Source organism: Canis lupus, chromosome 21 (assembly GCF_011100685.1).
Source record: "Canis lupus familiaris isolate Mischka breed German Shepherd chromosome 21, alternate assembly UU_Cfam_GSD_1.0, whole genome shotgun sequence".
NCBI lineage: Eukaryota > Metazoa > Chordata > Mammalia > Carnivora > Canidae > Canis > Canis lupus.
The window spans coordinates 32722535-32748888 of record NC_049242.1 but is presented as its reverse complement, the minus strand read 5'-3'; the positions used below and the strand labels follow the sequence as shown (position 1 = coordinate 32748888).

At 51.6% G+C, this 26354-nt stretch overlaps 1 protein-coding gene across 6 annotated transcripts in view; it reads left to right on the top strand.

Annotated features, from left to right (window-relative positions):
• Positions 1-26354, top strand: part of DENND2B (DENN domain containing 2B) — a 163545-nt gene that overhangs the window by 126331 nt on the left and 10860 nt on the right. For 5 of the 6 annotated variants that reach the window (XM_038568992.1, XM_038568990.1, XM_038568991.1 and 2 more), the window contains 11 exons: positions 1747-2991; positions 6463-6599; positions 14088-14239; positions 15680-15895; positions 16837-16933; positions 17509-17553; positions 18557-18741; positions 20207-20316; positions 20532-20601; positions 23387-23464; positions 24036-24176. In XM_038568992.1, coding sequence (XP_038424920.1) covers positions 1747-2991; positions 6463-6599; positions 14088-14239; positions 15680-15895; positions 16837-16933; positions 17509-17553; positions 18557-18741; positions 20207-20316; positions 20532-20601; positions 23387-23464; positions 24036-24176 — 2476 coding nt within the window. The remainder of the gene's footprint in view (positions 1-1746; positions 2992-6462; positions 6600-14087; positions 14240-15679; positions 15896-16836; positions 16934-17508; positions 17554-18556; positions 18742-20206; positions 20317-20531; positions 20602-23386; positions 23465-24035; positions 24177-26354) is intronic. The other variant, XM_038568994.1, reaches the window with a different exon arrangement.

Here is a 26354-nt window from a genome sequence, read left to right as displayed (position 1 = left end):
AGTCTCTGGTCATCGGCTTGGCTGGGCACTGAATTTCTCTCATCTGTGCCCATGTACACGTGGGATGGCTCTTGTTTGACTTGCCCTTTTAAAAACAACTTAAGCATGTTGAGGTTTCCTGTTGATCGGGGGCAGCCAGAGGCTATGACCCAACAGGGAATTGTCGGCCAATCCCTGACTCACCCAAGCTCCAGTTTTCTGTGTGTGAGCAAGCAGTGACAGCAGGCTGGCTCGAGGGCAGCTGGCTGCCTTCCTGTGGGTGGCATGGCACTCGAGCCTGTGAGGCTACCGCCCAGCTTTAAGGGCCATAGCATTAGGGTCAGGTAGGCCTTTGTAGCATGCGGTGTTGGCAAGACCCTGCTGTCTTTGAACTGAAACTGTTCGAGAAGAGCGCTGAAAGTTGACAGTGGTTACCCTGGCAGACAACTAGAAAAGTGCACTGCAAGGGAAGTCTGCTCATGGTTCTTGTCAATAAGCTCACCTTTACCTTTTCCTTTCTTTATTTATCCTTCATTCACTGAGCACCTTCTAGATACTGAGGATGTGTCCTCCCACCTGGAAGAGACTGTGGACTAGTAAGGAAGAGGTCTAGAGGTCTCGAGGGGGAACAGTTCCCTGATACATATAAATGCCACATTTGGGACAGGGCTGTGAAAGGTTCTCTGAGAGCTTCTCCTGGGTTATGTCCAGGAGCTTAGGCATTTCACAAGGATGGCAGAGGCCACTGCCCCCCTCTTGAGAGGGGCAGCATAATACTCTATAAGTTCCTGTCCTGGCTTCCCCACTCACCAGCTGAGGGGCCTTGGATGAGGTATTTAGCCTTTCTGTGGCTCACTGGTTTTCATTTGTAAAGTGGAGGCAGTAATAATAAACAATAATAATTGTGTAGAGTTTTTGTGAAGACTAAATGAGTTCATAATATGTGTAAAACCAGTTATTTAGAACTCTTCCGCATATGCACCAAGACCTATATGTGGATTTAGTGCTGAGGAGTGGCTGGTGCTCATTTGAAGGGGCGCTGCCACTGGAGGGTGGAGCCGCCTGAGGAGGTGGCCTCTGCTCCACAGAGGCATCTTTGCTGACAGAGCAGAGAGGACTCTTTGTTGAGGGACCCTTCTGATGCTTTTTGAGACCTTCAGGGATCTGAATTCTGGTCAAGACAGTATGTTGTGCTGCTAACAGAAGTTTCAGGGGAGATGGGGAATTGTTCAGATCCAAGGGCTCAGGTGTATATTTGGGGTGCCTCAGGAAGTAGGTGCCAGAGATGCTCTCTAGCGGCTCCTGAGAACCCAACACCAGCATTCCTTCCCAGTGCCATGTTCCTTGAGGCTACGTTGGAATATTTATACCGTGGAGTTTGGCGCATGGTACAGATATGTGCTTTCTCTTTCAGAGGGCAGATCGCTAAACATTTCGCAGCACACCCCTGGCCTTACTGCTTCCCTAGCTGGCAGGGGTTGCTTCTTGGGCTTCTCTCACCTGACACAGAGCTGGCCTCTGTCCCAGACGGGGCTCAGGGCCTCTGGGATTGAACTGGGCAGAGAGACCCATTGAGTTTGCCCTGCGGTGGATACAGAGCTGTTCCTCTCGTTGAGGATGGCTTCAAAAGGTGTATTACTTGGAGCTTGGGTGTCCTACAGGAAAGAGATATGGAGTGCTCCAGAAATAGAACACCGTGCCTCTGGCTGTCAGGCCACTCACTGCCATGTTCTCTTCTTTTCCTGTTTTCATTTTTGCTGCTTTTAGGTCTCAGTCAGTCTCTCCACCTCCAGTCCTGTCCCCACCGAGGAGTCCCATCTACCCGCTCAGTGATAGCGAGACGTCTGCCTGCAGGTACCCAAGCCGCTCCAGCTCCCGGCTGCTCCTCAAGGACTGGCACCCCCGTGATCTTTCACCCCCAGATCCTCAAGCTCCCTCCCCAGACACTTCACCACCCGTCTGTCCCCTCAAGACCACCAACTTCAGTGATTTGGACAGAAGCCCTTCGGTGTGCAAGAGAGAGGACCAGAAGGACGGTGTCCTGGGGGCAGCCCAGGATGTAGAGGGAGTAGCTGCTTGCCTCCCCCTTGCCCAGAGCACCCCATCCCTAGGGCCAACAACCGGCCCACGGAGTTGCTTTCTGAACCGCACTGGCACCCGTGCCCACAGCCTGGGCATCCGGGAGAAGATCTCAGCATGGGAGGGGCGCCGAGAGGCTTCGCCCAGGATGAGTGTGTGCGGGGAGAAGCGAGAGGGCTCTGGGGGCGAGTGGGCGCTCAGTGAGGGTTGTCCCAGCGTGGCGCCATCCCCCTGCAGCTCAGAAAAAGCCTTCGATTTCAAGGGCCTCCGGAGGATGAGCAGGACCTTCTCAGAGTGCTCCTACCCTGAGACCGAGGAGGAGGGAGAGGCGCTCCCTGTCCGGGACTCTTTCTATCGGCTGGAGAGACGGGCAGGCCGGGGTGAGCCCGGCGCCTTCCTCAGGGGGCACGGCAGCAGGAGAGAGAGCTCCGCAGTGCTGAGTCGGATCCAGAAAATTGAACAGGCCCTGAAGGAGCAGCCGGGCCGGGGCCTGCCCCAGCTCCCCAGCAGCTGCTACAGTGTAGACCGAGGGAGAAGGAAGACTGGGACCTTGGGCACCTTGGAGGAACCGACGGGGAGCACGAGTGTGAGCACTGGCAGCCGGGCAGGAGGAGTGGCCGGAGTTGGGGGGGAGGCAGGCCCACCCCTGGAGAGGGAAGGCAGTGGCTCCACTAAGCCAGGGACCCCTGGAAATAGCCCGAGCTCTCAGCTGCTGCCATCCAAGAGCTCCCCTGATCCCGCTGTGAACCCTGTCCCCAAACCCAAGCGCACCTTTGAATATGAGGCTGACAAGAACCCCAAGAGTAAGCCAAGCAATGGTCTACCTCCTTCGCCCACACCTGCTGCTCCACCCCCCCTGCCCTCCACCCCAGCCCCACCAGTCACTCGGAGACCCAAGAAGGACCTGCGTGGTCACCGCAAGTCCCAGAGCAGGTAACGAATGCTCCTCCAGTGTCGCAACAGGCGGGCACCGTGGCTTTCTTTTCAATGGAAGATGCAGAAGCAGACTGTAACTGTGGGTCGCAGCCAGGACTGCTCCCTAGGTCCTGAAGCAGTGAATAATTGTCAGGTGGTAACATGAGTTAGGTGAAAAAGAGATCACTCTACCCTTGCAGGATAACGATACATAAATGTGAGTGCGAGGGTGGAAGCAGTTCTTTCAAATGCTGTCTACTGAAGGTGTGGGTAGATTTGGCCTTTGGGGGATAGTCGGGCTGTGTCTTGAGCCCTGTTGGAATTTCCTTCGTCCCTGTGGGAGGGGTAGGGCCACCTTCCTTTTAGATAAAAGGACTACTAGTAGGATCTTAGCCTCATGACCACCTGAAATGCCAGCATTAGAAACTTATTTCTTTGAGGGAAGCACCATCCGAATACTGCATGTTGTCATTAACATGGTAGATTGATATATTTAAGGTGATTTTCTCTTTCCTGAGGGCTTCCTGGCATTTAGGGACCCTGGCCCTAGAGGGAGAGGGGATCCTTGGATCCTGAAAGGGGAGACTGATGGAAAAAGGAGTCAAAGAACATTCTACTGGTTTCTTGGTCATGTCTGAGATGACTTGTCCTGACACTCTCATTGGCTTCCTGGTCAGTCTCAGCACTCCTGACCCTGGACTACCACAATTATAGCTGCTGGGGTTGGGAAAAGTTGACAGGTGTCTTTTTCTCTGAATTGAGGTAGGCTGGTGGCCTGCCTCCTTGGGAGAACCTATCCCCTTCTCCCTCACTGCCTTTCTCTTCTAAACCAAAGTCAGATGGCATTTGGGTTTATTTCACTTCTTGGGATTCTTCCATTGGACCCCAATTTCAGGCTGCATCCAGCATAACCCATCTCATATAGATAACTGGAATGAGAAGAAGTTCAGCCATGAGAAGAAAACATCAGAAAGTTTCAGATCCATGGGCCAGAAGAGCCCTTGGCTAAGGGTAATCCAATGTTTTGGTTCACCCCAGTGTGCTCACTGGCTTTTAAGTCTTTAACAACCTGCCAAGAGTGTTTGCTTTGTTCTTATTTATCCATTTTTATAAACACCCATGGAGAGCCTGCCATGCACCAAACCTTGTACTGGTTAAGGGGACACAGGGTCAAATAAGATATGGTTTTTCCATTCTTCCATTCTTGATGTGGTACAGGAGATAGATACACAAATAAATCCTAGATGCTGCTCTGTGTGATGTGAATCCCTGTCAGCGTAGGGTGCTAAAGAGACCCAAAGGAAGAGGCAGCTAAATTAGGCTGGGGAGTGATGGAAGCCTCCTTATAGGGGGGGTTGCTGAGCTAAATTTAGAAAAGCAAAAAATTTGCATTTAGCTAGGTGGAAAAAGGGAGTGCAGGAGAGTACATCAGCCTGAAGGTTTTATACATACTCCCACACACATTACATTTATACATAACATACACACACACACACACACACCCCATATATGGTAGGGTCACTTCACATAAGAATTAACTTCGCAAATTGAAACATCTGTGCTCTTGGGGTGGGGGGAAGACCATTCAAAAAGTGCAGGGTATTTTATTTGCCTGTTCAAACAGTGGACATATTCCCTTGATCATGAGATGGTGAGTTTGTTTCTATTGTGTAAGGTATGAATCTTATATTTAATATACCTTACTTTAAAAAATGCATGCCAAATGTTTCTTCAGGTATTCAACAGAAGGGAAAGAAATCTGTTAAAAAGTCCGGAGAAACTGACTGTATTAGTCTTAATCAAAGACACCGTGTTGGTCTTCAGTGTGGTGCCTACCTAAGGGATTTTCAAGGGTAATTTGGCTGAACATGATTTGTATCTCATTTACTGACTCAAGAACTATGTTTATCCATGAGAGCTTCATCTCAGACCAGTAGTTTCTGTGGGCCCGCATTCAGGAACCACTGCACTCAACCATTGGATATTTAACTCAGTGAGAAGTCTGGGTCAGAGACAGATTTGTGACCCATCATGGTAAGAATGGTAGATTCAGCGATGGCCATCAGTATTTGGCCCCCAAAAATACATAGTGAGAAAGAGAATCCTGAAGACAGGACTGAGAGACCCTGGCATTTAAAAGACAAGTAGAAAAGGTGAATCTCTCTCAAGATCCTGAAAAGTAATTGCCAAAGACGCTATTGACTATGTCATAGAGGCGAAGGAAGGAGAGTGCCAATATAGAGTGTTCAGCTGTGTCCAGTGCTCCAGAGTAGCCAGGCAAGCTGAGAACAGAATGTGGTTTTAGGACACCATTCGTCCTTGACTTGTACCCTAACCTAAGACTCTAGTGAATTTTTCATTAAACAAGAGAGAAAGGCTGAAATGTCTAATGGTACCCAGAAGAGGAGGGAGGTGTTAGTGGGTGGGAGGAGGTCTTCAGTCCGTGCCTCTCCTTCCCACCCCCCACCCCCCAGGAGCCTGCTGGCAGCTGCCTTGGAGAGAGAGAGAGGATGCAGCAGGGGTCAAGTCTTAAATAATGGAGGGGAGGAGTAGAGAGTACAGTGGGCTCAAGCTGTCTGAGGTGCTAACAAGCTGTGGTTTGGAAATTTCTGCAGTAGACGGGATGGCCATTTGCAGTATGGAAAGGAGCAGGTGACTAGCTGAAGGGAAGTTGGGTCTTGGAAGTAGCTTGACTAAAAACGGTCCTCCTAGTTCCACCTCAGAAGCACTGTGATTTCTTTGGAGGTCTCAGCCTTTTTTTCTTCCAAAAACCCATCTACCACTAGCTGCTTCCCGACTCCCAAACAGCCCTGGGCATCACCCGGCCACTGTTGAGCCCTTACCCCCTGTTTAGATCAAGAGCCCTTGCCAGGATGCAGGCATGATGGGGGAGTCCAGAGGCAGAATGGGTACTCCATTCTCGTGGTACTGGCAGGTGCTTCTCAAGGATGATATGCTCCAGGCCTTGGAGGCCCAGGTCAAAAGCTGACACCCTGGAGCCAGACAGCCTGGGTGAGTCCTGCCTCTTGTCACTTCATCTCCCTGAGCCTCCGTCTCCTCATTCATAAAATGGCACAAGAGCTCGTAGGAATATTGTGAAGATTAATGAGGTACACGTGTGTTTGCTACAGCATCTGACACATAACACCCTTCTTAGCCGTGGGAGTTGTTACTGGCATTATTTGCAGGCACTCAGTCTGGGACTTCTCAGACCATTTTCTCCTCATTTGAATGGTAAGTTTTGGTCTGTCTTGATGCATTGCTTGGTATCTGGTTGATGAGGAGGACCTCTGGTCTTTGCTGTTGCCCACTCCCCCAACAAGGCAGTGGAATCTAGTTTTGATGGAATGACTCCTGCTCTTGTTATCCACAGAAAATCCTTTGAGTTTGAGGATGAGGAGGACCTCTGGTCTTTGCTGTTGCCCACTCCCCCAACAAGGCAGTGGAATCTAGTTTTGATGGAATGACTCCTGCTCTTGTTATCCACAGAAAATCCTTTGAGTTTGAGGATGCATCCAGTCTCCAGTCCCTGTACCCCTCTTCTCCCACTGAGAATGGTACTGAGAGCCAACCCAAGTTTGGATCCAAAAGCACTTTAGAAGAGAATGCCTATGAAGATATTGTGGGTAAGCTGTGGCTGAGGTGGTGGGGTGGCTCATCTCTGGGGGCTGCAGGACAGGAACAGGAGGGACACTCCCAGCTTCCGCTTTATTCACCATAGGCAGATTTGGCCCAGCTTCTGGAACTTCTCGAGAAAATGGGCACCAGAGGAAGCAGCTTAGCAAAGACTGAGCAGCTAAGAAATTAAAACCTGACCTTGAATGAACTGAAACCCACAGGGCTTCTGGGACCACAAAAAAGGGAAAAACCACATCATCCTTTTTTAATTTTTAGAAGGCTTCCTTAGTTGTGTGTCCTTCCTTAGCTGTGTGTCCTTAGGCAAATCACTTATCTGAGGCCTTTGTCTTCTCTTACGAAGTGATGATGATGATGTTAGAGTGTTGGCGAAAATGGTGATAATAGTAATAATACTTCAAAGGATTATTGTTAGGACTCAATGAAATAAAATGTTTATCCACATACCTAGCACAATGCCTGGTCCTTGGTATCTCTCTCTCCTACTTTCTCTTAAAGCAAGTGGTGTCGAGAAAGCATCTGCTTGCAAACAAGCTTAGCCCTCCTCAGTTTCACAGATGCTGACAGAAGACACAAGACTCTTGGATTGGAGACAAAGGACTTTATTACTCACGACACAGCAGGCAGCATGAGCTCTGTGTTCACATGGGTTCCCGTGATGCCAGGTCACATGAGCAGTGTGGAGGAGGTCCAGGTAGAGGCTGTACATACATTGGGTCTGTTTCCAGCTGAGGAGCTCCAAGCTTAAGGAACCCAGTCTTTTCAGGGAGTGGCCAGCAAACGTGTCCAACCTTTGCCCCACAAAGAGACATTATCTTTGTCCTGGTCAGGAAACAAATCTGCCTCTACCCTGGAGAGACACACTCTCTATGTCTTCTGAGGTCATTTGCTATACGTCTGTGAAATAGTATTGCAGATAGTTCATTCTTCTTACTCACAAGTCAGAAATGTAAGGTGCTGTGGAGGATTGTCCTTCAACAACTGAGAGGACTCAGTATTGGCAAACTTGTGTTCCAGAGTCCACGAAAAACCAACAGACTGGGGTGGGGTGCATTTATTTGGGGCTTTATTTTAACCCTGGCCTCATTCTCTCCATGGGGTACTTCAGTTTTGTTCAAGTAATGTGTGTGTGTGAGTCAGTCACTGGAGAAGAGAAGCGATGGGTTTGTGCACTTGACCCCTCCTTTTTCATCTCTGTGTTAGGCCTTGAGGCTGGAGATGGTAGTCTTAATGAACACATTAGAGAGAGAAGTGGCCCTAGTGGAGAACCTTTCAGATTTTCCTAAGACTGGGGAATCTTTGGAAGGAGAGCTCATGTATTCCCTCATTTGCTCTGAGACACCAGTTTCATCATTTTCTCTTTATGACTTGCTGGGCCAGCATTTCTGGGGAAATAGCACTGCTTTCCCCAGGAACAGAGTGTAGGATATAGCCATCCAAAATGAGGTCATAACAGGAAGACTGTGGGAGTGGGATCCCTAGAATAGAAAAAGTGTTTAGGGAGGGAGGCATTTTCCCTTAACACTGGGAAAAAAGCTTTGTACACATGGTCTCCAGAGTTGAGGTCAAGAGCCCTGGGGATGGATCCGAGGCACATCCTCATCTTCCTCCCCACTCTCGTTGCAGGGTACATTCCTGTTTCCTCTAGTTGAGAAGAAATCGGAATGTATTCTTGCTGCCCGGGGCCCTTGGGAGAACCTGGTGCAGCTGCTGCAGTGGACAGAGGAGGCTCTAGTTCTGAGCTCCTGCCCCCCAACCCCCCCCCCCCACTCCCCGCCCCGCAAGACAAGCTCTGCCCACGCTGTGAGCCTCTTCTCTGAGAAGGCTCTGCAGCCTGTCTGGGCTGTCCAGGGATTTCAGGTGGGGAGATGAATGTTTTTATATCAACTGAACTTAAATAAGAGAAAGAGATGTTTCAGCTGTTTCTCCCCTGTCCAGAGTTCTGTGATCCCAGGCTCTGTTTGGGCTTGTTTGGGGTGGGGTGGGGTGGAGGGAGATGAGAATTGGGGAGGGCTCTGTCCTGGGCAACAGAGTTGTTCTCTGGGCCTTCTTTGGTCAAGTTAGAAGAAGAGGAGGGAGGCAAGGATATCTGGGTCTCATCCTCCAGACTCAGGAGAGGGGTCTCCTGATCCTCCTTTCTACCATGTTGGGATGCTGCACGAGGAGGGAAGGAAATACCAGAGCAGCGTGGATGCTTCCTGAACGGATGAGCTAGAGCTAGGGGTAAGGGCTGGGATGGGATGAGGCTGCAGTGGGGGCGTGTTCCTTAGCTGCTCACCCAGCTTCTGGATCTTTGGACCATTGTGCAGAGAGTAGGGGAGGAGTACTCAGGAGGATGTTGGAAGGAGAGCAGAGGAGTGACCCAGGCATCTGGGTTTGCTTCAGCTTTGTGGGGTAGGGGTCTGGGGGGTTCAGCATTTGTAGCTAGTTCAGTGCCTGGATACGGCTTCCTTCTTCATATCCCCCACAAGAGTGCTGACTGAATTTCTAGACCAGGGATGCTAGAGGTAAATATAAGAGAATATCTCTTCCTCTTAGATTCCAGTCGATCTATCCCTTTCTCCTTCCCTGGAGATAGGCCCAAGAATTTACCCCCCCCCCCCCCCCCCCCCAGGCTTCACAGGGCCCTTGTTGCTGAACTGTGAATGTCAGTTTCACTTTTGTCTGGGATTGAAGTACCTCGGACTTCCCAGGAGCCTTCTTTTTTTTTCTTGGCTTAGCCTGTGCACTGTGAGGTTAAGGTTGTCTCTGGTTCTGTTTGGATTAACCAACTCTTATGCTGCCTTGCTTGCACAGGACAGACAAAGCTTTGTTTTGGGTGTGTGATAATAGGGCTGTGGGGGGCAAGGAGCACCCGGGTTAAATCTCCACCTTGGGGACCAGCTGATTGGAGTTTCTGGTCTCTTAGAGGCTGAGGATCATTTGGCCCAGAAACTAACATGTCTTCTCTGTGAGCAATGGACTTGAACGAGGGGCCCTGGGGAATTTGTTGGCTTCCTGCCTACACCAGGCATGACGCCTGGGGACCTGGGGTGGGATATTCCGAGACAGGCTGAGGTTTATCCTGCTAATTTGCAATAGAGGGGTTCAAATATAAAGTTACTGCTTTGCCACTTCCTGGGGGCTGTTAATTCTCGCCTGTCCAATTTGACATCTGCCCCTGGAAGATGCTGCTATCCTACAAAGCCTTATAATCATTTGCATTTTGAGCCTGACACTTAAAAATGCACCCGAGGAAGCAGCTTGTTAGGGAGTTATGTGGAGTGGCCTCGGCGCCTGACCAGGGAGCCTGGACTGCATTCCTGCAGAGATTCCCACTCCCATCAGCTAGTTGGGGCTGAGGGAGAGTTTCCAGGAACTTGAGCTGGATGGGAGCTGGGGACAGGGTCAGTCAGCCTGACTGCAAAGCTTTTTGAGCAGCTTGCTCTCTCTGGCTTCTCTCATTTGTCCCCAGGCCGGAAAGTAGTAAGGAACAGAGGGTACCTAACAACATTGAGGCTGCAGCCCAGAGGTGCAGCCCAGGGGATGGTGCGTGGGCAGTTGGAGAAAGGTGTCTAGGCTTGGAGGGTGGGGAACAGTTGACCCCTAAGAGCTCCCTATGTGATGTGCTGTGTGTCATGGGGGTTGGTGGAGGGGGGGGGGAGTTGGGCCTTTATCCTGGAGCTCTCTCCAATGCTTGAAGGAGGGGAAGAGGCTGAGCACCGGGAGAAACAGCTGGATGGAACTGGGAGAAGTTTTGACAAGGAAGCTACAGATGGGGATGGGGGTGGGGGGCTAGCCAGGGTGTGGCCAGGGAGCTTAGGATTCTGGTGAGAGAAGTTCTCGGTGTCTGTGCACACACACACCTTTCCTCCTAACTGGTTCTTCCAGTTGTGTGTGTGGTGAGTGAAAACTGTTTGGTGTGTGTGGTTAATGACCAAAAGAGCTGTGGGGAGGAGTGGAGGCAGGGCTGGTTTCTTCCTTCAAGAGGATCAGTGTGATAAGTTTGGGCTCTGACAATCCCCTTTAAAAGAGTGCAAAGCAGAAATTCTTGGCGATGCCCTTGTTCCATATCTCATCAGCGAAGCTGGGAAGGGTTGAGACCTCTGGCTTCCCCAGCTGGGCTTGATGAGATGGGGCTGCTCAGGGCCAGGCTGCTGGAGAAGAGGGCCTACCTCTTCTCCCTCTCCTCAGGCAGCCAGTGTGGATCGCCCTCAAGATATCTGTGCATGCGGGAATGCAGGTGACAGTCTGGTGGCCTGCCAGGCTTCTTGTCTCCCTCTCTGCCCCTGCTAAATCTTCACCATGTCTCTCTCCACTCACCTGTAGCTTCGCCAGCCTTGCTGTAGTCCTGCTTCCCCCCACCAAGCCTGATTCCCCAGCCCTCCTCCTCTCTTGGCTCTGAGCCATTGCTTTGGGATTAATTTTCTCTTAGCAGGTTCAGGTGTGGTTCTCAGGGCCCGCTTGGCCTCTGCCTGTTATCCCCATCCCTTGGGCATCCTTATTTCCTGGAAGGATGACTGGGAGTATGTCCACGAGACAGCTCCAAAACGGTGGCCAAGAACAGGAGAGTAGCAGGTGAACTAGGGCTGTGAGGGCCCGGCTAAGGCTGCGGAGGCAGGACTTGGGCTGGGGCCAGCAGTCATTTCCTGGAGCAGTGATGAGTGGCCTGGTTCTATCAGAAGATTTTAAACATTGCTGAAAAAGAAAGAGGCTGGTGTTGAGGCTGGGAAGCAGGGGGAACATGCTTTTGAGGCTTTCCTGAATTTCATTGCCAGAGGCAATATAAGTATTGAAATCCTGGTGTTCCCAACTGTTCTCTTTCAGGTTGTCATTGATGTGCCTCAGTGTTGCATATCTGTTACTTCCTGGGCCTCAGTCTCCTGCATCTGTTTCTTGGAGCTTTGGACTTTGTATCAGTGTTCAAAGGTCTGATTCTTGGGAAAGAAAGAAGGAAGAGAGAAGGAAGGAGAGAGAGAAAGGAAGGAAGAATGGAGGAAAGAGAATTTGCCTTGGGAGTCATGTCATGGCACTCAGAATCTGTTAAGAAGTTTAGAAACATCTATCTAAAGCAGTGATTCTGAACAGGGCAGGGGGTAATTTCATCCATCCACCCATTTGTATTTCCTTCCTCCCTCCCTCCCTCCCTCCCTCCCTCCCTCCCTTCCTTCCTCCCCCCCCCCCCCAACTCCATCTATGTATGCATTTATCCATCTGCTCAAGGGACATTTGACAGTGTCTGGAGACATTTTTGGTTATTAGAACTGAGGGGATGCTACTATCATCTAGTAGATTGAGGCCAGGGTTGCTGCTAAGTATCCTTTGAATGCACAGAAGAGCCCACCACAACGAGAATCATCCCAGCCCCAAATGTCAGTACTTTGGAGAAACTCTGATCTAAAGGAGTTGAGACAAGGTCATCCTGTTGGTTCAGGGATGATGATAAGGACTCTGGCTGGTCATCCAGCCCAAGGCAGTTTGGATTTGATGAGCTTGGAATAAATGTTCTTTCTGCCTCTCTCTGAACAATGATGCTCTAGTCCTATTTTCCAGGATCAGGAGTATTGTGTCCTGGCACTCCTGATCCTCCCACCTCATCAGTACAGGTTCTATATTGGAGAGGGACCAAGAAGTACTGAGTCTATCCTGCATCCTCCCTAAGTACCCAGAGTGGGGTAGGCTGGCTGCCAGTTTTGTTGCTTGGCTTCTTGAGGCAGGGTTGCTAGGCCGGCTCTGCTTAGTCAGGACTCTGGAATGGAGACCAGTCATCTTTATAGCATGACTGTGTTACAGGAAAACGTCTGCTCAGTTGCTGGGGACTCTGCTCAGTGCTCGGAATCACTTCATCTAGTCCTAGTCCCAAATCCTATCTTGACCCATTCTTGACTCAGACCTTCAAGAGATTTGTGTTGCTCCTCTGGCAGCCCGATGAGCTGTGACAGAAATTGTCCTTCACACCTTCTCCTTCCTCCTACCTCTGTGAATTTATTTCCTAAATTCAGTGTTTCTTTCCATGGTAGTAATGAGTAGATACTCCCAGTTTAGAGGGGAATCTTGACTCTGGAAATTGAGAATTCTGTAAGCATACAGGGGTTTGTTTTTCTCCTGTGTCCCATCCTAGGAAAGCCTACACTCCCAGTGGCCTTATTTCTAGTCCTGTAGCTCTTTCTTCTGCTTGTTCCCTGAGAACTAGTATCGGGATTCCTCTGGGGTGCAAGGCACATCTAGGCGTCTGTAGGGCTCAGCAGCTACCAGGCTCCATCCTGCTGCTGAACGGAGAGAAGAGGAGTGAGCCCTGTTCTCTTCATGTATGCTGCCCCCGAGCAGAGGGTGGCATACATGTTGGCCACTGGTGCCTAGGTCCCAAGTCCCAGACAGGGACATTGATTTGCAGGGAGGATATGGAAAGACAAGGGAAAGGGGAGCAGAGAGCTGTATTCACTCATAGTGCCCACAGATCTGCTGCAGGATTGAGCCAGGACTGCCCTGGCACCTGGTGTTCCTGGTGTGTAGGGAAGTCCAGGTATATGTTGCAGGGAAAGGGGCAGACAGGTGCGGCTGTCTGGGAAGGAGTGGGAAGGAGTCTGATGGGAAGGAGTCGCTTTGACGAGCGGGGACTATGCCTTTGACTTCCTGAGGTTGGCTGGTAGTGCCCGTCTAGTGTTTCCTGCCAGGCATTTTAGGAATCAGTCCCGAGAAGCGAAAACTCCCCTCCTCCCCTCTTTGGCCCTGATGGCTATCAGGCCTGTCACACAGCCCCCATGTCACAGCAGGAGGTCTAAGTCCAAAAGGGGAGCAAAGACTGGTCTCTTCTTGCAGAAGAGCCCAGTGGTGGAGGAAACAGAGTGACACCTGGAGGAAACAGAGTGACACCGTAGTGAGAGTGGTTCATGGAGCAGATCATGACTGAGCTGTCACTGCTCCACTGACCCCTGGTCTGCTGTGGGGTTACCCGTGTGCCAGATAGCAGACCTGCCCTGAAAGAATGGGTGCATAGTACAGTAAGGGAGAGGGAGGCCCGGGAGTGCTCTTTGTAGTTGGTTAGTGTCCATCTGTGCCCATCCCCCAGCGTGGGTCCTCAGGGAGCTTCAGTAGCAGGACAGCGTGTGACCTCTGGAAGCCTTTCCTACCTTGTGCTGTGTATCTCTGGGGCTTTCACAGCAGGAGGACTGGAGCCAAGGAATGAAGCCTGGTGCTGGCTTTGTCCCCTGGCTGGGCACAGGCAGGGGTAGCTGAGCCCGTCTTGTGCAATCTCTGAATTTATAAAGCAGAGGCCAGACGAGGCTGAACTGAACGAGGAGCGGGGGGTTTGCTTCTGGACTTGGAGCCGGGATCTGTTTGTAGCCTCCCCGCTGCAGACGGGCAGCTGTATGACTCACGGCCTGAAGGGCCAGGCAGAAGGCATTCTCTCTGGTTCACAGGAATTCTGCTTGTTTATTTGTGAGTGCGTGTATTTCCTCCTTCCCTTCTCTCAGTCTCTAACGTCGCCCCTTCTGCAGGAGATCTGCCCAAGGAGAATCCATATGAGGATGTGGACTTAAAGAGCCGAAGAGCAGGACGAAAATCACAGCAATTGTGCGAAAACTCCTTGGACTCTTTGCACAGGATGTGGGGTCCTCAGGACAGGAAGTACAACAACCCACCCACTCAGGTAATGGCAGCCCCAACGTGGGCCAGTGTGAGGGCCGCAGTGGAGGCCTGTCCTACTGGGGTTCTGGTCTGCTCCCACTCCCACTCCTTCCCTCACTAGTGCTTGGCAAAGGAGGTGACCTCAGGAAAGAGCTCTGCAGGCAGGGACTTCTCCCATGTTGAAATCCTTGTGGGCAAGCAAGATGTGCTCCTGGGGCACCCCACCCCTGTTCTTCCCTTTACTACTCGAGCTCTACGCTGCAACACTGAGGCATGAGCCCTGGCTGCCTCCTGTCTTATCATTGCTCCTGCTCCCCTTCTGTGGGCATCAGGAAGACGGGGCCCTGTTCTGAGTCTTGGTATTCCTCAGCTCTGGCCCCACTTGGGGGCCAGGCCTAGGCCCAAGAACCAGATTTGGAGAGCCAGACAGGTGTCCACCAGACCTGGAGCCACTCGTGTTGGAGGAAATAAGACTGAATCTTCAAGGAATGGACTGATAGAAAGAGTCCAAGGAGACCATTAGACTTCAGCTCATTCCAGCCTTGTCCAGGCTGGACAGGAGGCAGGAGAATGGAGGCGCTCTCTCCGACCTGCCCAGGCAACTCCACTTCTCTTTGCAAATGGGACCTGGACATTTTCTAACATTGGCTGGAGAATGTAGAAATGATCTGGCTTTGGAATGATGTAACATTTTTATAAGAGATTCACCTTTCTCATGCGCTATATTCAAACAGGCTTCTGCTGAATTTGTGTGGCCAGCATCATTGGGAAGTGGGAAGAGGACTCTGGGGGACAGGAGGAAGGAGGGCTGGCCGAAGAGTGATGAGGGACGATGCCAGATGCAGACAGTGGGTGGGAGGTGGGCTGAGTTGGCAGGGGTGCTGCCTTTCTAGCAGGGAGCAGGATCTGTGGAGAGTAAGGTGCCTATGCAGAAGGGTGCTAGTGTAGACCCAGGGAGCAGGTCAGGGCTAGGAAGGGGCAGCGGTGGCGAAGCAGCCACCTGGCTGTGAGGCCCTCCTTGCTGGGCTTTGGGAATGAGAACCCAAAACCCTTATGTTCTTCCTGGAAGAGGTGAGCAGGGCCAGGCTGCCATGTGGATTATAGCCCCTGCCAAAGAAGTCTTTTAGGACTGGATTGGGGGCCAGGCTGAATAAGGAGTGAAGGCTAAGCCTAGTCTCAAAACTCAGGAAGAGCCCCCAGAATTCCCTCTTGTCCTTCTCTTTCCATTCAGATGAGAGCCCAGTTTTCTTAGCCTCTGTTTTCTTTTTTCTGGCAGAGGTGGTTCAGCTTCCTTTGTGGAAGCACGTATCTCATCTAGCCCTGACCTGCTGATTAGCAGCTGAGGTCTTAGGAGAGGAAACACAGGCAGAGGGAAATTCCAGGGTGGGATTCGGGGGAGCCAGGGATGCCAGCCAAGGCATCTGTGCTGAAGCCCTCTCCCACATTTTCTCCCCCATGCCAGCTCTCTCTGAAGCCCAGCAGCCAGTCCTTGCGCAGTGGGAACTGGTCAGAGAGGAAGAGCCACAGACTGCCGCGATTACCCAAGAGGCACAGCCATGACGACATGCTGCTGCTGGCTCAGCTGAGCCTGCCGTCTTCACCCTCCAGCCTCAACGAGGACAGCCTTAGCACCACCAGCGAGTTGCTGTCCAGCCGCAGGGCCCGGCGCATTCCTAAGGTAGCCTCCCTGGAGGGGCCGCCCTGGGGCTGGCTGGGCAGGTGGGCGGGCAGGTGGGCAACTCCCTCTGGTCTGTCCTTCCCTAATCTGGGGCTGCTTCCTCAGTTCTCCTTGAATGAGTTTTGGATCCCTGCACTGGCCTTTCTTTTTCATCTGGTTAAGTCCCTATCTTATTAGCAAAGATGGATTAAGTGATTCGTGGTTGCACAGATGTTAGGGAAAGGACAGGCTAGCCTCTCCCCCCAGGGAGCACTCCATGCCATTGAGCTACCGGAAACCAATCCATCAGGAGACTCCCCATTAGTGAGTGCGAGGTGTACGTGTGCAGATCTCTCTGTGCCTACACAAAAACTTCCAGGCTTTGAAGGACCTAGGACTCCAATTTGGGTCTTCCTTTCTCTGACTTTCAGAATTGAGTTTTCAGCAATGATTTGCACACACAGGCAGTCAGACCCAAATCCCCAGCCCAAAGTGGCAGGATTTAGCCAAATGGTATTTTTAGCCTACAAACAATGCTTGGGTATATTGGGAATTTAGCTCCTTCCTGTCGTGGCCCCGGGTTATAGCCTAGAGGGAAAGGCTCCAATCCTTGTTCCTGTTATTACGTCTGAGGAGCTCTTTGTCTCTGTTGGTTCAGTGACTCTGGGGACTCAGAAGCTCCCATCCTGTGTAGTTTGATCACAGTTCCTTCCTCTGGGGAGCTAAGTTTAACATCCTTGTTTTGGGGCAGGAGACCACTTAGGGGTGAGGGAGATAGAGAGCCACCAGCCAGTCTGCACTCTGGGGCAGTGCAGCATGGAGACTAGTACTGGGCCCAGTGTGTGTGTGGAGGATGGTTCTGCTTGCACCTTGAGGGAATGAATGGACTACTAATCAGCCTTCTTAGAAGTAGGGGCAGCTGGTGTTAGGGTTGCCTCACCCTTCCTGCTTTTCTCACCCAGCTTGTCCAAAGAATTAACTCCATCTACAATGCCAAGAGGGGAAAGAAGAGGTTAAAAAAGCTGTCTATGTCCAGCATTGAGACAGCATCACTAAGAGGTAGGCCTTGATGTCTGACCTGGTTCAGGTGTCTGGGGCCCTTGGGCAGTAGGAATGGGGAGAGGCACAGACTAGCCTCAGTTGACCCTTCTGTGGGCCAGTCATAGGATCCTCCTGCCTTCTAGGAGGGGAGAGTCCTCTCAAGAAGTGGCACATGGAAGGGGAGGGCCAAAGAGGGAAGGGAGCCTGAGCTGTGAGGCCCTGATTAAGGAGGTGGGTGTGGGAATCTGCTTCTGGCAAAAGGAAAGGCCAGACTTACTGAGCACTATGGTCTGTTTCCCATTTCAAATCTTGGCATCCTAGAGGCAGGCCCTATGATCCAGGCCTGTAGGCCTCACTGCTGGCTCAGCCTCCTGCTCAGGCCTTTAGCAGCTTCCCCCAGATCAGAAGTGGATGGATAGGGGTTTGTATAGTAATTAGCACCTGTGGTTTGAGCTCAGAGGGACCTTGGGCCCATGGGGGCCCAGAAGAGTTATGATCCATCCCTGGTGAGGAGACCTGGGAGGGGGGCACAAGAAATGTTGGGTGTGGGGCAGTGGCTCAGCAAGCATGCACTCCTGCTGTTACTTTTCCAGATGAGAATAGTGAGAGCGAGAGCGACTCTGACGACAGGTTCAAAGGTGAGGCGTGGCTCCCCAAGAGCACGGAACCCCTTCCCGGCCCTGGCTGTGGAGTTACCCCCTTCCTCTGCACATATAGTTCCAGTGTCCCCCATTGGCCTGCTCTGGAGAGGCAACAGGCAGGCGGGATAGCAGGCGATAGAGCAAGGAGCTGTAGGGGAATCCCCTCCTACTGCATGCAGGGCAGCCTTGTGCAGGTTGGACTCACATGTCTCCCCCTCATTTGGACTTCCCCAAGGTGTTGTCCATGAGGATTGGGGGTTAGACTTGCCTGGTAAATGCTGCGAATCTGGCAGGCCAGAGGTGGGTTTAGAATATCACAAGTACCTCTTCTGGTTGTGAGAAATGTGCCACAGTCTGAGGAAACTGGTCCTCTGGAGGCCCTGAGGCCACTTACCCCCCATATCTCTAGAGAGGAGGACTGACCCCCTCCCTGAAAAGGTTTTGGGAACTTCCCGTTCCAGCAGCCTTGGATAAATCTGTTGTTTCTCTACTGGGAAACCTACCTAGACTTTCCTGGATGGTTAACATATGTGGGAGCTGGCTCCCTCCTTCCTTCCTCTACCAGTCCCCCAGGCAAGTGGGCAACTGGCCTTTGGGCCTGGAACAGGGACAAGGAATCCAAGTCCAGGGATTCTGAGAGGGGCCCAGGATAAAGCCTTCGTGGAGGTTCTTATCTTCTCCTGTTGGTACTACACAGGGGTAGGTGGGTGCCAGGCATCCATGTCTGGGTTTACCTGGCTTAGACAGTCCTGTCAGCCCCAGCCCAGCCTCCAGAAGCTCCTAGAAGGCCCAGTACAGTAGCTTCCTGTGGCAGGGTAGAGCCTTCTCACAGGTGTAGACACCTTGCTCTTGCCACGTCAACCCCCAACCCAGCTAGGACCGGGCTTCAGCACTCAGAGGTGGTCCACAGTGGCAGAGCCTGAGACTGGGTGGAGGGAGGCTAATCTGGGGTCCGTGCGGATTCAGCCTGCCTGTCCCCTGACCTATGACCTGCCCCCAGCCCACACGCAGCGCCTGGTCCACATCCAGTCAATGTTGAAGCGTGCACCCAGCTATCGGACCCTGGAGCTGGAACTGCTCGAGTGGCAGGAGCGGGAGCTTTTTGAGTACTTTGTGGTGGTGTCCCTCAAGAAGAAGCCATCTCGAAACACCTACCTCCCTGAAGTCTCCTACCAGTTTCCCAAGGTGAGGCCATCTTTCCCCATCCCACCCCTCCTCTGGCACCTCCTGTCTGCCTGGCCCATTTGTGGAGCAAGAGAGATCCTTTACCTGCCACAGCCACTCACCTAGCTGTGGCAGCCTTGAGCTTGATGCCTGCTGGTTAGCAGGGAAGAAAGGGTTGGCTTCAGGGGCATGGGTTTGGGCCAGGGCTTATTCACAGAACGCCTCCCAGTAGGCTTAGAATAAAACCCAAATTGTTTATAAGGATGGCAAGGGGCCTGCAGGAGGGCCCCCAGGTACTTCTACTTTTTTTTTTCTCTTTTTTTTAACAACTTTTTTTTGAGACCTGAGTCATATACCGTATAATTCAGCTATTTAAAGTGTACAATTCAATGACTTTAGTATATTCAGAGTTGTACAATCAATGTTAGAACGTTTTTAAAAAGGATTTTATTGGGGATCCCTGGGTGGCTCAGTGGTTTAGCGCTGCCTTCAGCCCAGGGTGTGATTCTGGAGACCCGGGATCGAGTCCCATGTCAGGCTCCCTGCATGGAGCCTGCTTCTCCCTCTGCCTGTGTCTCTGCCTCTCACTCTCTCTGTGTCTCTCATGAATAAATAAATAAAATCTTTTTTAAAAAAAGGATTTATTTATTCTAGAGAGAGTGTGCATGCAAGCAAGCAAGGGGAAGAACAGAAGGGAAGCCAGAGGGAGAGGGAGAGAGAATCTGAAGCAGACTCCATACTCAGCATGGAGTCCGACACGGGGCTCAGTCTCACGACCATGAGATCATGACCAAGAGTCAGACGCTTAACTGACTGAGCCACTGAGGTGCCCCTAGAACATTTTTATCACCCAAAAGGAAACCCTGTACCCCGTTGGCTGTCACTCCCCATCCCCCCACCTGCCTTCCCTCTTACTGCACCTTCCCTGCCCATCACCAGCCAGCCAACCTGGCCTCCTTGCTCTCTGCCTCTGCCTGGAATGTTCTTTCTTCAGCTCTGCACATGGCTGCCAGCTCTTTTTCATTCCTCGTTCTCTGCCCAGATACTACCTCTTCCAGGAGATCTTTCCAGATACCTAAAGTATCCCTCCCCCTGCCCAGTTCTCTGTCATAGCACCCTGTTTATTCCCTTTGTGGTACCGTTGGAGATTTTGTTGTTGATTGTCTCACTCTCCTGACCAGAATGTGCAGGGACAGGGACCTCGCCCACTTTGTTTTCCATCAGCAGCCGCAGCGCATGACACAGGGCCAGGTGCCACATAGAAAGCGCTCATTTGGCACATACTCAATGAATAAATGATGACTCAGCTCACACCCAGGCCTCTCCGTAAGAATCCAGAATGGGGACAGGATTGCTGAGAAGCATGCCAGTTGGTCGGATGCCATCTAGAGCTCTCAGGGGAGGAGATGCTTCTCAGCTACCCCCTCCCACCCCCAGAATCCATGTCTTCTCTCGTCTATTTCTTCCCATATTCCTCTCCCTGCAGCTGGACCGACCCACCAAGCAGATGCGGGAGGCAGAGGAGAGGCTCAAGGCCATTCCCCAGTTTTGCTTCCCTGATGCCAAGGACTGGCTTCCTGTGTCAGAGTATAGCAGGTGAGGCCTGGCCTGGTCTGGCTGGAGGCAGGAAGAGGGCATAGCTCCTTTACTCTCACAGCGGGAGTAACTGCATGGGACATACCCCAGTCTCTGCCTCTGCTTTTACAGCAGCCTAGCCCTTCACCTCCTCCCTGGGAGGGATTCCCTCTCCTCGGGTGCTGTTTCCTGGGTCCTCTGATCCTTCTCTGATGCCAGACCCCTCCCCGTTCCAGTGAGACTTTCTCTTTCATGCTGACTGGGGAAGACGGCAGCAGACGCTTTGGCTACTGCAGGCGCTTACTGGTGAGTAGGGCCATTCAGTCTTTGGGGGGCTGGGCTGCAGAGCGTGTGAGTGTGTGTATATGTGGGCGCACCTGCACTTTAACTCTAGCTTGTATGAGATTCTACATTCTGCTTCCTTGTATGCTCTTTGAGGCCACCCTGACACATACACACGCACACATGCACACACACACACACACACACACACACACACACACACACACACACAGTTAAGGCACTCCTGGGATGGCAGGACTTAGAGTGACCCCTCTGATTAGGCCCCAGGATCTAAGATAATCTGCAATAAGAGGTGAGAGTGGATCATCTTCTGCTGGGCTGTCATATGTGTTTAACTTTCCTACACGTTTTCATCTCATTTGTTTCTCTCGGACTTCCGGGCTCTGGTTGCTGATGCTGGATTGCAGGATCATATCACCCCAGCAGTACGTGTGTGCATCAGACAGGGGTAGAGGCCAGCCTTCCTCATGCCCTAGCCAGCTATGTAAAGGGGCATCCTGTCTGTGGTCTGCTAGTGTTGGAGGCTGAGGAGGGGCTGAGCAGTACCTTTTATGGGATTCTGGAAGACAGGCCTTGAACAGAGGGGAGTGGGAGGGTTTTGAAAATCTAAGCCGTGTTATATAGAGAGGAGCCCTTCCTCATCTCCCTTTCCACTAGTCCTAGGCAATAGATTGAGGTAAGGTAAAGAGAGAGTCCTATTGCACTCTCCCCTGGAGTTCACTTGGGATGTTGTTGGTTTGGGGTGTGAGCAGTGTTTCAGGGCTCCCATGCCTTAGTGGGACAAGGACTCACTAGATGCCAGTCTAGGGACAGATGAAGCAGATCCTTGCTAGGCAAGGGTCATAGCAGGGATCCCAAATGAAGGTTTCTGAGCCACTCACTCATTCATTCATTCATTCATTCATTCATTCATTCATTCATTCTGAAACCCATACCATACTCCTATTGAGGGTCAGGCAACATGTTAAAGGCACTTAAAGAGGAGTTAGACATGAATCCAATCCAATCCTCAAGGAATTTTCGATAGTCTAGTAGAGGAGGTTGGACTTTGGATGTAGAAGGGAAGGCAAAGGGAATAAACTATTATTTAGGACCTATTATGTTCCAGGCTGGCTGCTTTTAAGTATGTCATCTTCTTTAATCCTTGTAATGGTTTATGGAGTATTACTATGTCTGTTCTATAGAGTAAGAAACTAAGACTTGGATCACACAGCCAGTGAGAGACAGAGCCAGGATTGACTCTTAAGTTCTTTAACACCAAGTCTCATGGTCTTGGATCACCCCAAAGAGTAGTCTGGGGAGGAGGAATATTTGGATATTGAATGCCCAGGGAGTAGGGCCAAGGGAACATGGAGCAGGACGGACGCCCGGTGGAGAGCCAGGCAGAGGCCAGCAGCCCCCTGGTTTACCTGGGCCCAGAGAGGAGCATTCTGAAGGCTGGCGTTGCAGGAACAGTGATGGAACAGAGCCGCTCCTTTGCAGCGGGCCTGCTGCCCCCAGGGAAGAGCATGTTTGTCCTGGCGTGCTCGGAGAGGGCCTGGGCTGGGCCCCTGCCAAGGGGGCTGGCACTAGCTCGGCATTCCTGCAGATTGGACACAATGATTCTAACCCAAATCCCACATACTTGATTTAATCACTTGGGGCTTTAGGGGAGGCGGGGGAGAGGGAAAGAGAGAGGAGTGAGTTTCAGGCCTAATATGGACAAAACAGCCTTCTCTTTAGATCTGTGACGTGTGGCCAGCAGGTTTGGAAACTGAAATAGACCCATCTGCATTTGCTTAGCAGCCTGCATGAGGGGCCAGCACCTGCTGCTCTGCTCCCTCCCTATTCGGCCTTGCCAGGCATTCAGGCATCGGAGCCAGAGGCAGCCACAGGGCCCTGCCAGCCCCTGGCTGGAGAAGTAGACTCCTGTGGACTCACCCCAACCCGCATTTGGGGGCTCCAGGCCTGGGGAGCTCTCAGTGCACATCTCCTCCAGCCACTCACCTTTTCAATGCCCCTTCTCCTCTGTTCTGCGCTCCTAGCAAACCTCTGGTCTGTGTCTTTGCCTCCTTTTATCTTCTGTCCTGTTGGCAGGCAACAGACTCTACCTGTAAGACAGCACATCAGAGTCCAAAACAGAGTCCTGGCTCCACGACTTTTAGATGCATGCCCTTGGGCAATGTCTTAATATTTTTGTGACTCAGTTTACTCACCTGTAAAATGCAGATGATAGTGTCTGTGCCTATCTCAGGCCGTTTGCAAAGTACCAAGCCCAGGACTCAGATATGATAAATATTCAATAAATAGTAGTTTGCTGTCCCTCTCTGTGTTCATTCTATCTTACTAGAATGGGGTGGATCGAGGAAGGAAGGCAAGGGGAACCTAGAATGGGAATGTTTTATAGAATGTCCCCTGTGAGGGACAGACTCCATGGCTTGCTCCAAGGAATGTGCACAAGGCCCTCTTGTTACTATTGCATCCCCTGGATTCCCAGCTTTAGCCATGTAAATCCATAAATCACCCCATAGCTTCTGCCTCTTTTGCCAGCCTCTGTCAGCATCCTCCTGGGAGGAGCTTGGCAGGAGCCTGGCACCTCGGGTGGGAAGACCCAGCAGAGGCTGACACCTGCCCCTGAAGAGTATCAGCCTTTCCTCTGGGGGGCCTGGTTGAGTTGCGATGTAGAAGGGGCTTGGAGTTGTCCACTAGATCAGTCCTTAGTTCTCAGTTCCCAAGGAAGAGGAGCCAGATGTGGTAATCATGCATTCTCTGTATCTGTCTATTTCTCCTCCGCCTCGTCCCGACCCAGCCAAGTGGGAAAGGGCCTCGGTTGCCAGAGGTATACTGTGTCATCAGCCGCCTTGGCTGCTTCGGCTTGTTTTCCAAGGTAAGAGGGCTCTGGCTTACTTCCCTCCCCTTTTTCCCAGCTGACAGCTCCCTTAGGAGTATCTGTAGCCTGCTTAGATGAGAAAACCACCTGTGCGCACAAACGAGCAAGCGGGTGCGAGAGAGAGAATGCAAGAGCAAGTACAGGGAGCTCTTGGACTCCTTCCTATTCCCAAGCCTGGCTCCCCATCTGGCCAGCTGGCAACTCCCCAACTCCTGCACCAGCATGGTCTGCCAATGTCTACTCTGGGCCATGGGCAGAGCCAGAGTCCTTGGGGACAGAGACACCAGACCCCCTTGGAGAAGCCAAGTGCCCAGGGACCCAGCTCGCAACTGGTGTTTCCTTTGCCCAGCTCCTGGGTGTGAGGCAAGGATGAGTTAGAGAGCAGAGCAGTCATCGAGTGCCAAGGGAAGCAGGCAGGGTAGAATGTAAGGCTGCTGGTGGGACAGTCCTCCTGTACCCCTTGACCCTTGTTGGTCAGAGGCCAGGCCACCCTCTTCTTTGCCCAGGAGGGTAGGGAAGGGCAGTGCCCTGACACCCTTCCTCTTTGGGCTGCTGGTGGTGGGCACAGGTCCTAGATGAGGTGGAGCGCCGGCGTGGGATCTCTGCTGCCTTGGTCTATCCCTTCATGAGAAGTCTAATGGAATCGCCCTTCCCTGCCCCCGGGAAAACCATCAAAGTGAAGACCTTTCTTCCAGGTGCTGGCAATGAGGTAGGGATTTCTGCTGCCTCTTCCCTCAGACTATGGATGGGGATTGGAGGAATGCCTGCCTCGCCAAGGCTGCAGCCCCTGGGAGGGGCAGAGCACGGCCCCTTCCTCGCTCACCATGTGTGTGTAGCTAATCAGTAGGGACTGGAAAAGTGAATGATAGAACTGTAATGGGGGCCCAACTCCCTGCAGCTCCTAGGGGGCCTTCCCTGACCCGCTTGGACTTAGCTGCTTTCCACCTGCCCTCCTTCATTCATTCATCGGGTATTTCCCAACAGTACTCAGTCAGTCAGGGATGGCACCAGACCCCGGAGCAGGCATGAAGTTGCAGTGGGCCACAGCTGTTTTGTGGAGTTCACGATCTAGTGGGAGCAACCAATATTAAATACATACGTCTGCTTCTAAGTTGATAATTCCTAAATGTTTCAAGTGCCAGGTACAGGCACGGGAATGAGAACATGAGACAGGGGATCTGCTTTAGGTTTGGGCCCCAGGAAGGTCTCCTCTGAGGAAGTGACTAGGGTTGAGTAGAGTCAGCTCAATGAAGAGGGGAGAGATACTGAAAGAGGAGGGTTTAGATGGGAGACCATTATTCCAGGTAGATAGAGAACATGGCATAGTGACAAGCAGCTGAAGAAAGGTGACGATGGTTGAAAGGGGAGTGAAGCATGGTAGACAGCAAGGGCCACATCACGGTATGCCTGCTAGGCCAAGGTAAGGATTGTGGAGTTTATCTAAAGCAGGGTTAGAAGATGGGAGATGTAGTTTTAAAAGCTCACTCGGGGATCCCTGGGTGGCGCAGTGGTTTGGCGCCTGCCTTTGGCCCAGGGCGCGATCCTGGAGTCCTGGGATCGAATCCCACATCGGGCTCCCGGTGCATGGAGCCTGCCTCTCCCTCCACCTGTGTCTCTGCCTCTCTCTCTCTGTGACTATCATAAATAAATAAAAATTAAAAAAAAAAAAAAAAAAAGAAAGCTCACTCGGACTGCTGTGGTGAAAACAGGGAGACTGGCTAGGCTGTCCTGCAGTAGTAGTATAGGCAGGAGATGGTAGTAGCTTGGATTAAGGTGTGCTGGGAAAGGTGAGGAGAAGTAGGTGGATTTGAGATGTAGTTTATTTATTTGTTTTATTTATTTTTTTAAATCTTTTTTTTAAGATTTTAATTATTTATTCATGAGAGACACACAGAGAGAGAGAGAGAGAGAGAGAGGGGGGGGGGGGTAAAGACACAGGCGGATGGAGAAGCAGGCTCCATGCAGGAAGCCTGATGTGGGACTCGATCCTGGGACTCCAGGATCATTCCCTGGGCTGAAGGCAGGCGCTAAACTGCTGAGCCACCCAGGAGTCCCAGAGATGTAGTTTATTTTATTTTATTTTATTTTATTTTATTTTATTTTATTTTATTTTTTTAAAGATTTTATTTATTTATTCATAGAGACAGAGAGAGAGGCAGAGACACAGGCATCATACAGAGAGCCCGACGTGGGACTCGATCCAGGGTCCCCAGGATCACGCCCTGGGCTGCAGGCGGTGCTAAACCTCTGTGCCACCGGGGCTGCCCCAGAGATGTAGTTTAGATGATCAGAAGCACTTTGTGTTGAGTGGAAATATGGAATGTTAGGGAGATTTTAGGACTAGCTCCTAGCTTTCTGGCTTGAGCAATAAGATAGCTGCTGGAGTGCTGCCTGTAGAGGGAGCAGGCTCTGAGGAGGAGGCGGGGGAGGCAGATTTTGTATGTGTTATGTTTAAGATACCTGTGTGGCACTCAGGAGAAGACATGTAGTAGCAAAAGTGTAGCTGGGGAAGAGAAGAGAGCCTGGACCCAGTCCTCCTTGGACCTGGGGAACTCCAACATTGGAGGATCTTGCAGAAGAGGAGTAGCAACGCTCAGGAGTGAGAAGACAGAGGAATAGTAGGCTGTGGCTTGGAAGGCAAGGAAGGGGGGCATTTTAAGAAGGAAGGGGTGATCAGGTGAGGTCAGAGTGAGAAACGGTAAGATGCCTTGGCAAGAGCGGATCTCAGTGGAGCGGGGCCCAAGGGGCCCAGATACCTGAGTGGAGTGAGTTGAGAAGTGAATAGGGGTGAGAAAGTAGAAACAGCCTGTATGGACTTCTCTTCCAGAGCCTTGGTTGTGAAGAGAGCTAGGGAAAGGGGCAGTGGTTGAGAGCGGGGAGTTTGCTG